Below are 17,092 nucleotides of genomic sequence, written 5' to 3' on the forward strand. Positions count from 1 at the left end.
TTCTGTTGTCACCTCCTGTCCAGATCAACAGCGACCAGGTACAGCTGTTCAGTATTCCAGTCCAGACCTTCAGATGGCATCATGGCAGCAATTCAATTTTGGTGTGATTTAATTCAACTACCTTATTGCCAAGGACACCATCTGTTTGCATTGCTAAAGCATCGCACTAATACACCACTGGACTTTGGAGCAGCATGAACATGTTCTCTGAAGTGACAAATCACTCTTCTCTGTTTGGCAGTCAGATGGCTGAGTGTGGGTTTACTGAATGCTGGGAGAACATCACCTGCCTGACTGTTATATTCCAACCGTGAAGTTTGGTAGAGCAGGGATAATGATATGGGGCTGTTTTTCAGGGTTTGGGCTAGGCCCCTTAACTCCAGTGAAATATAATCTTAATGCTTCAGCATACCAAGAAAATTTGAACAATGCTATGCTTCCAGCTTTGTGGCAACAGTTTGGGGAAGGCCCCTTTCTTTTACAACAGGACTGTGTCCCAGTGCACAAAGCAAGGACTATAAAGACATGGTTTGATAAGTTTGGTGAACTTGACTGGCCTGCAAAGAGTCCTGACCTCAACCCCATCCAGCACCTTTGGGATGAACTGGAACGGAGATAGGAAGACAGGCCTTCTAATCCAACTTAAGTGCCTGACCTCAGAAATGCTCTACAGAATAAAACGGCACAAATTCCCACAGAAACACTTCCAAAAAAGCCTTCCAAAAAGGCTGTTATAGCTGCAAAAGGGGGACCAGTAACTTATCAAAATACGTTTGAATACAATGGCATTTCAGTCCCTGTTGGTACAATGGTCAGGCGACTTAATACTTTTGTCCATATAGTGTAGTCATCTTCTAACGGGAAGCTTTAAATGATTCTATCTAGTGATGTTTTAGGAGCAAGACTACTCAACTGCAGCTCCTTCAGCATTCACAAAATTCAAACTTCACCCTCTCCTCCCCTTCTTCCCACTCTCTTCTCTCCATTCTTTTCTTTCCTCTTATCTGTAGACTAAGGGGTTCACCATGCCCAAGAGCTACAGCTGACCCCTTATAAGGTCTCAAATTGGTGGCAAGGACTTTACCATAATTTAGAACTGCTGTTCAGACAGAATTAATGAATAATTGTCGAACTTCTTCCTGTTAATGGTGTGGTTCTTAGTGCACTTGAAATTGGGGAATTATAAACAGGACACTCAGGTCAGAAAAACCTAGTAAGTAAACATTTTATTGACCTAAAACATGCACATATGGCTGATAAAAAAGTAGCATTTTTTGTTGAAAAGAAACAAAAGGAATGTTGATCTGTATGGAACTACAACAAACATGGCCAAATATCCAAATCCCTTTTGAGTTCTTTGACTGCGACAAGAGAACGAAAGTGTTCTGCTGACGTGACATGGTAGTGCTTGGAAATCTGAAAATGTGAAACGCTTCTCCTGTTGAAAAATACTTGATGGTTTGGGATGCGTGGTCTGACTTTAACAAAGTGCATTGACAGTTAAATGTAATGTACCTGGGTAACCTGATGAGCGGTTGCTTATACTGGACACTTATACAGCAGTTATTAACATGACTGTTCAAAGGCAAGGATTAGCTTCTTTTTTTCTTTACATCGACCTCCTGCAGGGACGCACACTGCAGCACCTTCAGCTTCTTGTCAAGCTTTAATGAAGCATAATGCTGCTGCTGCTGCTGAACTATGAAATGAAACAGACCCACTGCATATACAATACAAAACGATTACAATATCTTGTATAAAAGATAAGTTTATACATATGTATGCACACATGCTCACATTTGTTACATACTGTACAGTTTGTATGTGTGCATCGTTCTAGTCTAACACACATTAACACACGCGCACACACGCACATACACACAAGTGTCTATTTGGCTGCACTTTCCAGTCGTTCCTGCTGAAAGGTGATGACAGTAATCGGCCTCCTGTTTGTCCAGAGGGACAATGTCTGGAGCTCATAGAAATAACAAAGGGAGCAATTCAAACACTGTCCTCCCTGTAGCCTTGTATGCAGGTTAGGTTGTCGGTGGCGCCCCACTTTTGTCGCCACCCCTCGCCTCCTCTTTGCTGGCCCCGGAGCTTGTGCCGTTGACAGTCACCTTGCGGGTGTTGGCGCCCTGTTTGGAGGCGAGTGTGTGTCGCTGAGTTTTGTTGGGCACAGTGGGACCGTTGGAGCTTTGGATGGTGGAGGAGGGGTTGTGGGACGCAGGGCTGGACTGAGAGGAGGCTCTGGGTGGCTGGGCTGCAGCAGGACTGTGGACTTTGTCGCTCTGGGAATCACTCTCTGACGTTGGGCTGGTGTTGACACCGTCAGAGTGGCCCTGGGCAGCCGACTGAGACTGCCTTCTGCGCTTGCGGTTGGGTTTGACCAGATACTGCAGGGGAATAGGCCCAGTCTGCACAGAGGTAAAGACATGTCAGTGAGACTATGCATTAAAGATCATTTTTAATAGTTTAATATGCTTTCAGTCAGGGTTTTTGGTCTATGACTGTTAAATTTAAAGACTGGTGCTTATTGTGAACAAATCCTATGAAGAACCCAGGACCAGCAATTAGTTGATTTTGTGACAGTGTAGGAAAAGATTCTCCCATTCATATCAGACAGGAATTGGTCTACTTAATAAAACACCAACCTTATCGTAGTAATACTAGTATCATTCATATGTATCAAAAACACACTAGATTTTTAGTTTGAGAAGATTTAAAAAAAAAAAATCATGCACCCTGCATCTTTCTTCTGCAGTCCCATTCGAAGAGCCTCTTTAACCCTACCTCTAGTGCACTTTTTGTAAAAAGGAAGAATTTACTGCTGTATAGATTGAGGTGAGAACAATCAGACAGATATGCAAAGAAGAACAATGCAAAATTTTTATATCCTACCCAAAGTGCATTGCACAGCAACGACAGCCTGCATCAGAATCTTTATTTTATTTTCTCATGAAAAGACATCAGTGTTTATCTACTAAGGCAGTGTTTTCTGTATCATTAATTTGAGATGACAACCTGCCAGGGGTGGCCATGGCCATGCGGTATTGCAATGACAGAAGCGTCTCAATACAGCCAAGGGCATTCAACGGTTTTGACCATGGTTTGATCTAAAAGTGCTAAGATGGTGGGTGCTACAAGTGGCAGGGAAAACTGAGGGACACAATTTTTGAGATTTTGAGAGCTCCAGTGATTTAAAATCTGACACGAGGAAGCATTCTGGTTTCCCTGTATCAAGAAATAAGAAAGGAGAAAAGGCGACGGACAAACAAACAACAATATGCAGACACTGCTGGACTACAATACCAATGACACGAGGGGCCACTTGGACTTGGCCTGGCCAAAAGACTTAAGGAAGCATTCACAATCCCACTTCACCACAACAGTACGAGAGCTCAACAGATCAAAAGGTGTATCATGTATATATTGTTAAAGACCTACAGCTGTTTTCAGTGGTGGATAAGAACGGTTTCAGACAGTTAGTAAACATGCTGGAGCGAAGTATAAGTTAATATTTTTGAGCATATTACACACTCATGGCACTTTTTTGCACATATTGTAATACTCAGAGTGAAACTGTTCTTTAATAAATACTGACGTCAATTTTTGTTTGCCTTTTTTTGATACTGCAATAGACACCGTACTGTGAACTTGTTATCGAGGTGTAATCATACTGTGAGATTTTGACACCCTTACATCCCTAATGATTGGCTCTGTGCTGCGTTAGAGGCTTAAGGTCTTTGCACATTGAATCAGCTATTTTCAGATACCTTTTTTCCAGATCCATGATCAAAAAAATGTCACGCACTCGAACTTTGCACATCGAGAATGTTGTGTTTTACTTGTATTCACTGCCAAAATTTGTATAACGAGGCGAATTGTTTCGTACTATGAAGAAAATAAGCCGTGAGGATGAGTCTGTGGCTCTGTCACTCTTTAAAAAGACACTGGATCCATCATCCTTACAGAGATCTTCATTCAGCACCAGCTCGTGCAACATAGCCTTTTGTCACGTTGGAGAGATAGAGGGCAACTTTTAAATTCAGTCTGTTTCATGGTTGTGAAAAAGAACTTCTGCCTTTATCTGCTATGTATTGATATCCACACACATAGCGGGATGACACCTGCTGGCGGGCTGAAAGTGGCCCGTGGGCTAGAAGCTTGACACCCCCGGTCTAAAGTTTTAGTGTTAGTGTGCAGACATGACTAGAACATGAAATCAATTTTCATTTTTTTAATGTAAAAAAAGTTCGAAGAAAAAAAAAACTGACTTGGTACGCAAAGGTCTTTACAGTTAAATCAATCTTGTGTGATAGGCTGCTTGTAGTTTCCTTTGCATTGGTATATTTGAATTAGTAAGTATTTGAAATTGTGAATTCTGACATGTTATTCTTCTTGAATCTGCCACCTCTAAATAAGTCACTGCCATGGATAGGCCACCCCAGTAAAAATGTCTTGCGATGCCAGCGTCTCGATACCAACAGAGCCCACTATCCTGCTTTGGACCCAAGTAAGCGCCTGCAGGTGTAGGGGTGGATTCAGAATTCAGGTACCCAACAAAGGCCCAGACCTCAGCAGGGTGGCATGAAGTTTATGTGTTCACACAAAAAAGGGCAATCATTTATTTACCCTTACCGTCCCCACTATTTAAATATTTTTGTACATACAAGTATTTACCTTTCTACATCGTTTCAGTGTCCACTGTTGAGCCAAAATAAACCCCACTGATTATTCAGAATACTGGGTCATGAGTCCATGCTGTCACTTACCCGTCTCCACTCATAGAAGTAAGCGATATCCATTAGTGTGTAGTAGTCCTTCAATGGCTCGTCTCCGTACAACACCTCCACCTATGATACAATCAAGACAGCCGTTAATGCGACCAGCAAAACTGACTTATGGTAATGCATGACTCAACTAACCAGGTGTTAGCTAGCAAGAACAGACCAAAGGTGCCAGGTACTCAAGTGGTGTCCATGCTGCTGTGTCAACTCAGGTTTTAAATTAAATCAATAACAGTGAATGAGTCAAAAGAACACTGAAATAACTAAATCATTATGACGTTTGTACAAAGGTGGGCTTGACCCGTTCTAGGGCAAACAAAACAACTGTAACTTGTTTATGAATCAGGGTAGAATGAAAAAAAACAAGAACCAGGAGCTGACAGGATTTTACATCAGTGTCATGGAAACTACACTCTCAAGTTATTGAATATCAACATGAAGATTTGATAGATTTTAGACCAAAATTTAACATTTCAAAGCCGATGGATCTGCCAGATTCCATATCTGTCATCAGGCAGAAAACGGTTGTGCCGGGTCTGAGGATGGACCTAACCAATCAGCTTGGTTTGAGGAGAATCAGGTGGTAGCTACAGGTGTGGTTTAGTTGTACTGGAAGCCGATAGCAATGGCTGCCCTTAGTGTGGCATTTAGCTCTGATGTAGCTATAGTATAGCAGCAGTTTTATCAGACCTGAACAGCATTCTCTACTAAATAAAGAGCAAAGTACAGCACTGAAAGCTCTTCATGACAGAGAAGGTGTATTCCATCTTCCCCAATCTGCTTCGGCATGAGTTTGCAATAGTTACGGGCAGAGTTTAGTGGGTATATGGCAGGATATTTAAGGGTCAGGGGTTAAATTTGGCTGCCGCAAGGTTAGCAAGCAGCTTGGATGCAGCTTTAGCTTAGGAGTAGTTTTATCGGAGCTGGGCCAGATTTATTTGTTAAAACAAGAGCGAAGAGCCCAACTGAATGCTTTTCTCAGCAGAGGAGATATCTTTTCACATCCTGATAGGTTTCAGCATGAATTCTAAGCTCCTTCAAGCATCACTGTTCATAAACTGCAGCAGCAGCTGTCTGCTAAGCTCAGGTTGCTTCTGGAGCTCAGTTTGCCTTGTTGCTCTGATTGGCTCATTCTGAATGTGACAGACAGAAAGTTCGTCCAATCATCTCCTGAGAATTTTTTTTGAAAGTCTTGCCCTTCCCCAAACACTTTCTATTTGAGCTATCCCAGATATACCTAGATATCCTATGCCACAGATATATGGATCGGTCTATCTGAGGCATCAGATTAATAAATCGTATTCCTTTCACATATGGTATCTGATCCTGTTCTATAATAAAACATTTGTGCAGCTTTAATGTTTAGGTTTTCCTACAATGATCCTCAGACTGGGCATGTCTGTTTTGACCTCTTTGCTGTAGTTACCATGCTGAGATGTGATACCTCATATACACTCCATAGCCACTTTTAGGAATAGCTGTGGTTGTTACAATAAATATCTAAACAGCCAACCACGTGGACGCAACCAATGCATTTAGTTCAAGACAAGCTCGAGATGATGTGCTAAAGTTCAAAATAAGCATCAGAATAACAAAGAAAGGTGATTACAGTGACTTTGAATTAGAGATGCACCAAATGTAACCAACATGTTTGACTGTAAAAACCTATCAGTGTTTGTCCAGCAGGACACTTGTTCCTGATAATAAACCTCTTCTGTGGCAGCTACTAGCTGTGCTAAATGTCAACATTAAATCTATCCGACATAACAGATAAACATCTGCTACTGACATCAGTTCCTGCCCACATTATTTGCCTGCGGCTGATGTTTGTTAAAAGGGGCGACACTGATGTTAAACTGATGGATGTGTGCATTCCTGCTTTCATAGTGGCATGGTTATTGGTCTGGCAGGGCTCCATGTTGTTTACGCCAAAGCTGTTTTAAAGGGGTGACAAATCCATGTAACTTTACATGACCCACACCTACAATTTTATTTAGAATAGGGCTTATTATTATATTGCTAAAATATATATATATAATGAGGAACAAATAACACAATTGTAAAGATATGAAGAACTGTGTTACAGTATTTAGTATTTTAAGATTTCAACAGCTAACATAAAAAGACATTGCTTTTATCTGGTATAATAATTTCAGTACTTCCAAGTATTGTTCAGCCCTACTTCAGAGTCAGAAATCCTTTTACACCAGGCAAACACACTATTGTTCCTTATCCCTGAGGTTTGACACAGAGTTAAATGGAAGGAGAGTCTGTTTACCCGATAGTTGTTGGGAATATCCATCTTGCTTCGGAGGAACTTTGCTAAGTGCATGACAGACATGGCTGCTGGGCACTGCAGGAAGCGTTTACCGTTGGACTGAGAACAAAGATGAGAGCAAAAAGGAGACACATAAATCCAGAGTGAGGACCAAAAAACTGCATTTAACACGGACTGTGTGTGAGCTTTAGCTACTGCTGCGCACAACCTTTCTTTCATTCTAAAACCAGTCTTTACCTTGTCTCCTTCCATCTCTGAACGCTGCATCTCATTATTTCTGCAAGAAAACACAAAACAGAAAGCGTCAGAAAATAAATCTCACAGGTTAAAAAGAATGTCTAGAGAAGCATAGTGCAGGTAGGAGAGGAACCTTTAGGAGTTTTTACATGGATTTCATTGATTTGTTTTAATGTGAGCCTTACTTTTAGATTTTAGCCTTTCTACTCCGGAAATTAAAGCTAAGAAGACTCAGGTAAAAGAAGTGTCAACTAAAAGGAAAAACTGGCAAATATGCAGTACCTATGAAAAGTATTCACCCCTTTGACGTTTCATTTTATCAATTTTATAAATCAATCATGGTCAACACAATTTGGCTTTTTGATTAAAAAACAAGACTCTTTAATGTCAAAGTGAAAACAGATTTATGCAAAGTGATGTCAATTAAATAAAATTATGCAATGTAAAAGATGTGATTGTATAAATATTCCCCCCCTTAAAGTGACTGGCCTAATTCAGCAGAGCTTCAACTGATCCAATTATAAATTTCACAACTGGTGAAATGGGCATCCTCTGAGTGTACTGAATGTCTCAAGTGACTGTAGTATAAAAACACCTGTGTCTGGAAGGTGGTTGATCAGTATTCCTGGCTGCCATTACACCATGAAGACAAAAGGACACTCAAAGCAACTCAGAGAAAAGGTTATTGAAAAGTATAAGTCAGGGGATGGATAAAAAAAAATCTTAGGCACTGAACATCCCACAGAGTTCAGTTAAATCCATCATCACATGGAAGGAATATGGCAAATGTGTAAATCTGCCTAAATCAGGCCATCCTCACATACTGAGTGGCCCTGCAAGAAGAAGAAAAGCCACCAAGACACCTATAACTACACTTAAGGAGTTACACGCTTCAGCAGCTGAGATGGGAGAGACTCTGCAGATGACTGTTGCCAAGTTCTTCACCGCTCAAAGCTTTGTGGGAGAATGACATATTGAAGAAAACTCATTAAATCCAGACTAAAACTAGAGTTAACCAAAAGGCATCTAGGAGACTCCATGGTCAAGAGGAAGAAAGTTATTTGGCCTGGTGAGACCAAAATGGTGATTTTTGGCCATCAGACAAGATGCTATGTTTGGTGGAAGTCACGACAAACACACCATCACTACTGTTAAGCACAGTAGTGTCAGCATCATGCTGTGGGGATGCTTCTCAGCAGCTGGCCCTGGAAGGCTTGCAAATGTAGAGAGTAAAATGAATATGGCAAAAAATTAGAAAAATCCTGGAGGAAAGTCTTATTCAGCCTGCAAGAAAACTATGAATCGGGAGAAGATTTATTTTCCACAAGACAATGAACCAAAGCAAACAGTGGAAGCTGCACAGAAATGACAACAAGGTGTAGAAACATCTCAGCAAAGATCCAGAGAAATGGGAGAAGCCTGAGCTAAATTTCAAGTGTTGTTGCAAAAGGTTTAAATACTTATGTAAATTTGATATTTATTTGCAAAAATATTTAGATTCTGTTTTCACTTTGTCACAATGGGGTACTGAGAGTAGATTAATGAAAATATTATTTTTTGGCTCTAGCTTCATGCTGCAACATAAGAAAACTGAAAAAGTAAAGGGGTCTGAATACTTCCAGAATGCACTGTATCTACCTCACCTAAATCTGCCCACATCCATATTCTATATTTTTTTATCAATACAATACAGTACAAAACAAGAGCTTGTACAAATTTAATTCTTGATTTTTATACGTTTTTCAGTTTTTACTTGTTTTTAATATTTAATGTTTAATTTCTTTCTATTGGAAGCAAAGACAACTTGAGTCAAATTTCCTGTTGCATAAGCATACTAGGCCCATAAAGCTGATTCTGATTTGATGAGTATATTTTTTTACATTAGAATGACAAACTAATCAAAGAAGCATTTGTGAGGACTTTGTTTTCATCTGCTGCTGTAATGCATACAGAGAACGCTGTCACTAATTAAACCAAAACAACAGAAACATTATATCCGTGTAAGGAGAGAACGTTGTAGAAACAACGAAAAGATGACTGATTATTGATGGTAATATTATTTTAGTTCAGTGTTAGCATTATAGTAACCTCCTCAGGTGTCATAATGTTTGTAGTTTACATCGCACATGTCATGTATACAGCCTGATCTTGTGATTTCATCCAATATTGGGAGCCAAGCAAGGTCGGGCTGGGTTAGAATTTCAATGGTAGACTGTCTGGGAATAGTAGACTGCTTTAAGCTTGGAGTAACTGTGGCTCAATAGACAGAGTTGGTAGTTTTTCAACTGGACGGTTGGAGGGTTAATGCCCAGCTCCTGCAGTCACACATTGATGTATCCTTTGGACATACAATCCCAATTTGCTCTCACTGCTGCAACGATGATGTGTAAATGTATGCATTTGCATGCATTTGAATGGGATTAGTTAAAACTGATGGCAATTCTACCTAGCAGCCTTCTTCATCAGTGTGTGGATGTGGAGTTGGGGATGCAAAAGGCACTTTGTGTAGTCAGATGAATAGAAAAGTGCTACACAATCAAAAGTCCATTACCATTATATTTTCAAGTTATTAGTATCATGTTGTAGTTTCAAATTCTAGTATCACGACAACCTTAAAGAGCAGTAAATGGTTAATCTAAATCAAGTCTAACGTGCTCTACTTTGTAGTTTGCTTTGTGCCTGACTAGATAATTGCATTACATTTTTTACCCTTTAATCTTAGCAGCAACTTTCAGTTACCAGACCCAACATGAAGAATCCTCACTGCCGTTTTAATTTAAAAAAAAAAAAAAAAAAAAAAAGATCAATGGCTGACTCACTTGCTCCTTTCGTAGAACTGTATGGACAGACTGATGATTTCATCCTCTGCTATGTTAAATGTCTCCACCACTTCCCCTGGTTCCAACACACGATTCTCTGCATAGAAGTCCCGCCTCCGCTTCATTTCATCTGAGTAAAGCAAAACAGCAACGAATCATGAGTAAAGAAAGTCATCAATAAACGAGAATTTAAGGCAAAAAAACTACAGTCTTACCTTTGAATAACCCCGGAACAAGCTTATATACAATATCTTGTAGAGTTTTATCGGCTCTAGAAAAGAAAGGAAAAGATTGCTTTGTTAAGCTCATTGCAATGGTGTTTTAAAATATAACTGACTTTAAACACCACTGACCTAATGCTGAGCTGTGGACATGTCTTATGAACCTGGACGTCACATCGAGGGCAGAACTTATTCGTCTCCAGGAAGGCAACAATGCAAGTTTTACAAACTGAGGAGAAAAAGGGGCAAAAATAGATGCTTAAACACTGCACAGCTGATACTTTAACAGTAGAACTGATTTATTCATGAACACATAAAATATGGTTAAAATATAAGCTGATATATTTATTTTAATATGGGAAATAAGAGGCACTGGAACATTTTTTTCTGACTTAATTTTGACAAGTTCATGTGATTTATAATTTACAGACAAAGTCATAATTTTATTATCAAGATCTGCAATTCAGTTTAATGAGAGACCTAGTGGTAGGAGCATAGTGTTGCTTTAAATGCAGATTTGGTCAGCAGTGAGTATGTCTATATCTACAGTAAAGTCAGTTATGTTAGCGGCTCAGTGAGGTAATTTAACTGGACTACTCTCCTTATCCCAGTTCACATACATAGAGAATTTACTAATAGGAGCATGTCCCCCTACACTACAGCAGATGGCGATATGCCACCATTTTACTGATTACCACAGGAGGTTGATTTCATATATTATCAAAGATTTTGCTCCTTATTAATTTCTCCTGTATCATTCAGTTCAAGAAAGTCATTGATACATTGTTTAATATTTCTTTAAATTTTAGCTCCTGCAGAAAGAAGTTGTTCAATCCCCTATATTCCCCTTTATATAATTTTTAGTTCAACTTTTAATAAAGTGAAACTGACAGTGTAAATTGATTGGACATGATTTGGAAAGGCGCACACCTCTCCAAAGAGGCCCTCACAGCTGACATGCATGTCAGAACAAAAACCAAGCCATGAGGTCAAAGGAGCTGGGCTCACAGACAGGATTGTTGCAAAATTCAGTTAAATTTGGCTTTGAAGTGGAGTTATCTGCAAACTCCGGGCAGGCTTTCATATGTTTTGCACTGAGGAGAGGCTTCCATGTAGCCACTCTGCCATAAGCCCATATCATAGAGGGTTCTTGGTCACCTTGGGCCCTTCTTCCCCAACTGATCAGTTTGGCCAGGTGACCATCTCTTGGAAGAGTCCTGGTTGTGCCAGTGTCTTCTGTGAAAATTATGGAGGCCACTATATACCACTGTGATCAACCATTCAGTGCAGCAGACATTTTTTAAATCATTCTACAGATCTGTGCATTCTAACAATCCTTTCTCTGAGCTCTGCAGGAAGTTACTTTGACCCCATGACTTGGTTTATGCACTGATATGCATTCAGCTGTGAGAGATGTGCCTTTCCAAATCATGTCCCATCAGTTTAATTTACACCAGATGGACTCCAATCTAGGTGTAGTAACATCTCCGCAATGATCCAGAGAAATGGGAGGAACCTGAGCTAAATTTCAAGTATATTTAAAAAGGGTCTGAATATGTCAATGTGATATTTCAATTTTTTAATTTACATAAATTTAAAAAAGAAAAACTAAAATTTTACTTTCACTTTGACAAGATGGGGTACGAGAGTACATTCATGAAATAAAAAACTTTCTTTTACCATAGCATCAAGCTGCAACATAACAAAACTGAATAAAGTGAAGGGACTCTGAATACTTTCTAAATGCATGCATATCAATACATTTTTAACCACATATAGATTAAGACAGTGTAATTTTGTTGTTCGATATAATTTATATCGATGTTAGTTTAAAGAACAGACGCCAGGCCCAATTCTCAGCAAAAAGATAATATCCAGTAAGGACCGCGAACACTAATATGCTCATTGGCTCTGAGATAATCTATTGTGAATGCCAAATCTAAAAGGGGAGTTATAATTTTACTAATCTATTTAACTAAGCAGCATTAATATTATTGGTAAAAAAAAAAGACAATGATACTTGTAAGAGCCAAAATTCATGGTATTTAGTTGTATTTCAAGTGTAATTTTTTGTTTGGTCAACGCGTGTTGCTGCATGACTGTGGCTTAGTTATAAATACTAGGGATTGTATGTCTGGGTCAGGTGTGTGATCCTGGGAGGGATAAGGGTTTTTGACAGCAAGAGCGCGAGTTGTGTTTCACCTTTAAAGTTATCGTTGTTTGCCATTATGGTTTATGCCAAATTGTTTACGTCATCGCCTTTGCAAGATTAATAAAATGAACTTGTTTTAAGCACATCACTGCCTGGATAATTTGCAGCATAAAACTCAAACACACCCTCAGGTAAAGATGTTGGCAACCTGAAGCCTAGGCGCGTCAGCCAGGTCACTCCAGGATCAGACAGCTCAGTAGTGGACTGTTCTCCTTTAACAATACTTGTTTCATACTATGGCAACAAAAAATAAAAATTCTACACCAACCAACATTGGGTCATTTTTTTGTTTTTAATTATCAAATATTGCAAGTGCAGATTTTCTAAATTGGATACAAAGAGGGTAGCGCTGTCGAAACTTTTGCTCAAACTTTTCCAAATGTTGCCAACAAAATTGTGTAATTACGACAGTGCGATCAGTTTTGATCAAAAATGACAGACAAACAAGCTTTTTTGATACTATCATACATTTAAAAAGATTTGATCATCATGAAACAGTATTTTAGAGCAGTGATACTCCAACTGGTTGGTCGGGACCCAAAAGTGGGTGACGGAGCTGTTTACACTGGGCCTGGGATGTACAGAAGTTCCCAGCAGATACAGTATGTTTTCATATATTTTACTGCTCTGTTTTGCCAGTCACATTTTGACTTGTCTCTTGAACAGAAATATTTTGGAGAGAGCTTCTTTTCCCTAAATAATGTCTTTAATTCTTGAGATCTTAAACGACTAAAACCTAGGACAAAACATAGTGAAGTTTGCATGCATGTCCTCTCAAAGTTCTCTCTGGTCTCTTTCTTCAGTTAAACATTTTGCTCCATCTAGGTCAAAAACTACCATATTTTTCATTAAATGAATTTTAGTGGTTAAACATTTTTGGAATTTTGGTTTGGGATTTCACATTAAGGTGGTGATGGTGCAGGTTCTATGGCTAGACCAGTTGAGCACCACTGTTTTTTAATAGTGTACAAAGGTTGTCAACCTCAATGCACCCAAGTATTTCCACTGCTTTTGTATAATTTAGACAACGAGTGGGAGTTTATCTGCAATTTTTGAACATTAAAGCTTACAAAAAACTCCTGATACTGGGTGTCTAGGACTTTTATTTTGGTTGTTGTGGTATTAAAGGAGTATCAATATGATTCGATTTTTACTACAATCTTAAGTGAATCAAGGTTTTTAATTATTTCTTTAAAATATTGAGATATTTAGTAGTTAGTAATTCAGCTAAAAGATATATAGATATTTGGTCAATATTTCCCAGGGCTAAGACACAGTCTGATGCCCATCAAAAGTCCAATGGATACATCACCAGCCTCCGCAGTAACATGGAGGTGGATTAGTCACATCATTAAAGGTTATAAACTTCAATTTAATCACTGTTTCTCATGCATCATACTGTGCCCACAGATGTGTCCTCCCTGTAGGCCACAACATGATTCATGACATCATGCTCGCCTCCCTTCAACCACAACATGAGTAGGAGCTCTGTTGAATATGCAAACTGTTGTAAGGTCTATGCTAATGCTAAACTGGGGGTTAATAGAAACACTGCATGCATGTGAGGAGCTGCTTTCATGTGAGGGACTTACAGGAGTGCAGGCACTCTACGATGGTTGTAGCATCAATTAGGTACCCAGCGCAAAGTGGACATGTGAGGTGTGGATTCAGATCTGTGATTTTAATCCGGTTTGGCTGCATTTTATCCATCTGGACAGATCTGCAAGTGGGAACAGAGAAAAACACGATAGGTTCTTGTTACAAAGAAGGGCACAGATGTAAATAATGAGCTACTATTCTAGCTTTCTTTCCTATATGGTCAGTGATTGGCTCCCTCAGACAATGTCTGCAGCTCGTCCTCGTCCGGGACAGCAGGCTATGAAAGCAAAACTAGGAGCGACGACAGAGTGAAAACAGCTGGACATGTTCATGTAGTAGCGGTAAATAAGGAGAGGAGAGCAGGCTGTGTGCAGCTAAGAGCAGGCTGTGTGGTGGTACACAGCAGCTCACTAATGAATCTCTTGTGTGGCCTCATCTTGTACATCCGCTCCTCGACCAGCGGAACAACAAAGAGCTTTTCCCCGGAGCTCCGCCACTACGACCGGCCACCACGACCCAACACATCCACGGAGATCCCCATCAGTGAGGGGGAGCATAGGCTCAGAAAATCACACTGGTACACAAAGCAGCCATCTTAAATTCACTGACAGGGCTGTATGAGGAGGCGAACAAGAGAGACTCAAAATGTGACACCGTGCACTTTGTGTGCGCCTCCGCGAACAGAGGAGCGATCAGCCCGCTAAAAAACATCACCGATGGTTCGTTCCTACCTGACTGGACATCAAAGTTTCCTTCTCCTCCCAGCGAGGATCCAGCTAAATTATTTGGACATGGACAGAATTTGCAGCAGCGCCAGAAAATGGCTTTTTTTCAGCACCGTCAGAGGACTGCCCATTTTGGATCACGTGATATTATTTTGTCGCCTCGCTCTCGGGGCACACAGGGATCCTCTGCAGGCCCCAGTCACTTTTTACACATGCATTTATTCTGTACGAGCGAAGCACTGCATTCGTTTTTCATTTCACGTTTTCTATTTATTAATTTATTTGAATAAGTTGCTGAGCAGTAGTGCGTGCCCCGCCCCCAGCGAGTCTGACTGGGGTTGTAAATGATTTGGTGTCAGGACGCTCAGAGGGCCTGCAGGCCGCACGGCACGTCCTGGGCCGAGCACAGGGAGGGGGCTGGCCCACAAACACGTCTGCGAGGTAATTGGATATTTACCAGCCCTGCTCCGTTTCATTTAAATATTTTTCTAACATAAATACATAACGGTGGGAAAAATATAATAAAACTCGTTCTCCTGAAGCTCGATGACTCTACAGTTAGAGATATAATTTGTAAAGTTAGATTTTCTCTCTAGACTTTGAATTATTTTCTTGTATTGTGATTCCTTAATATCCTCTGTCTTATACTCTGATTTTTTTGACATTGTACTAGGACATCATTATATGGATTGGAAAACCAATTAAATTAAATAATTGTTTATTACTTTATTTGGACCCAGGTTTTAGGAAATATTCAACCACTCAAATTTATTTATCCAATTTTGGACACTAAATGGAGAACAAAAAAAAAGTTGAACAAAGAGACAAGACAAGGAAAACATGTTTAAAAGCACATCATTACAGGAGGACAAGCATGCATGCATCTTATTTTACTCCATTTTCCAGTGACACAAGGATATTTGGTTATTTCTTGAGGAATTGAAGCAGCTGTGTTACCCAAAGAAATAAGAGATAAACAAGTAGAACGCCAAGACAAATGCTGGAATTTACTCTTCATCATAGAAAAACCTAAAAAACCACATGTATAAATTTACCCCGTGTCCTCTCGGGGTTCTGCACATTTTTTCCTGGCACACCTTTACAACCCACTGAAAAGAGCGACCTACTTTTGGGTCCCAACCTACCAGTTGAGAACCACTGATTTAGACTGCATCTTTATTAAAGGGTATTAGAGAAACCCATGTTTAGGCTGAACTGGTAATTTTTAAAGTGGGATCATCATGAGGCACTAGTCACAGAGCTAAAAACAACCTGGGGTCCAAGAGTAGCCTACAAGAACATCATGAACACTGAAATGAAAAAATTGGACAACTTACAAATTATTCATTTGGTCACATGAACTCAAGTCAAGTTTTCTCAGCTTAAGTGAAAAAGCTGCAGGAAGTTAAATTGAGTTGAAGATTTCCATTTAGTTTAACTGCCTGATAAACTGTTTTCAAGGTCTGACAATTTTCTTTATACAGTGTCCTCAGGTAAAATTAGAGTTACTTTGATTATAATTGACTCAAGTAAAACTACTGCTCTATTAAACTAATCAAGTAAAAGTAAAGAGTACCTTACTCAAAGTTTATTCAAAGCCTTTGGGTTATTCAGATGTTCCCAGCCTTTTGTCAAGGCCCCCCTTAGAGGGGTGCCAGACGAGACTCTGTCTGCTCAGCGGCTGTTAAAATAAGATTTGCACTACTGCACTACTAAAACACGTATGACTAGATCTTACAAAGATCTTTGGGTAAGAACCTTTGTGTTTAGGGCTGTTTTATGGGGGATTCACACAATATAAATCAATTTAAATTGATGACATCCACTGTATTTGGTTTCAGTTTTAAACTGTATTCAGACATCTCCTTTTGGCTTCCCTACTATTTTACTCTGAAAGCTAAAGAACATATAATTGCATTTACATTTCTTGTAGCTATAGGCCCATCCTACTGTAGCACTGGAGCTCTCCCAACAGTCCGTCCTCTTTGCAGTGACTTGGGGAGGTTATGTTCTTTCCTCAAACTGGAGAAGAGAGAGTATATCGGGGACTCAAGGGAGGATTGTTTTCAGATATGGGAGCCCTTCATATCCCATTGATCACTGCCACCTCAGTGTTACAGTTACTTTATGTACCATCCTGTTTCAAAATAAAATAAGTTTTCAAAATTACCCGAAGTACTGAGTAGTTATTTCTGTCAGGACCACTTTTTC

The 17,092-nt window shown here is 39.7% G+C and overlaps 1 protein-coding gene across 1 annotated transcript; it reads right to left on the minus strand.

The window, feature by feature from the left end:
• Positions 1–1,211: 1,211 nt before the first annotated feature.
• Positions 1,212–15,029, minus strand: LOC121507827 (polycomb group RING finger protein 2-like). Its single transcript, XM_041784167.1, has 9 exons — positions 14,888–15,029; positions 14,150–14,277; positions 10,478–10,574; positions 10,340–10,395; positions 10,125–10,254; positions 7,306–7,345; positions 7,069–7,167; positions 4,776–4,856; positions 1,212–2,417 (listed from the first exon to the last, which is right to left on the minus strand). Exons 2-9 carry the CDS (start codon positions 14,265–14,267, stop codon positions 2,037–2,039), a joined length of 1,002 nt encoding a protein of 333 aa, XP_041640101.1. The 5' UTR covers positions 14,268–14,277; positions 14,888–15,029; the 3' UTR covers positions 1,212–2,036.
• Positions 15,030–17,092: the final 2,063 nt, after the last annotated feature.

Source organism: Cheilinus undulatus, linkage group 4 (assembly GCF_018320785.1).
Source record: "Cheilinus undulatus linkage group 4, ASM1832078v1, whole genome shotgun sequence".
Taxonomy (NCBI): Eukaryota; Metazoa; Chordata; class Actinopteri; order Labriformes; family Labridae; genus Cheilinus; species Cheilinus undulatus.

Excerpts from the sequence above, each read along its gene's own strand:
- LOC121507827 (XM_041784167.1), bottom strand. The coding sequence starts at position 14,267 with ATGGATAAAATGCAGCCAAACCGGATTAAAATCACAGATCTGAATCCA. Across the intron at positions 10,396-10,477 it reads TGTCCACAGCTCAGCATTAG|AGCCGATAAAACTCTACAAG; the intron begins GTCAGTGGTGTT and ends TTTCTTTTCTAG. Across the intron at positions 10,255-10,339 it reads TGTTCCGGGGTTATTCAAAG|ATGAAATGAAGCGGAGGCGG; the intron begins GTAAGACTGTAG and ends TGCTTTACTCAG.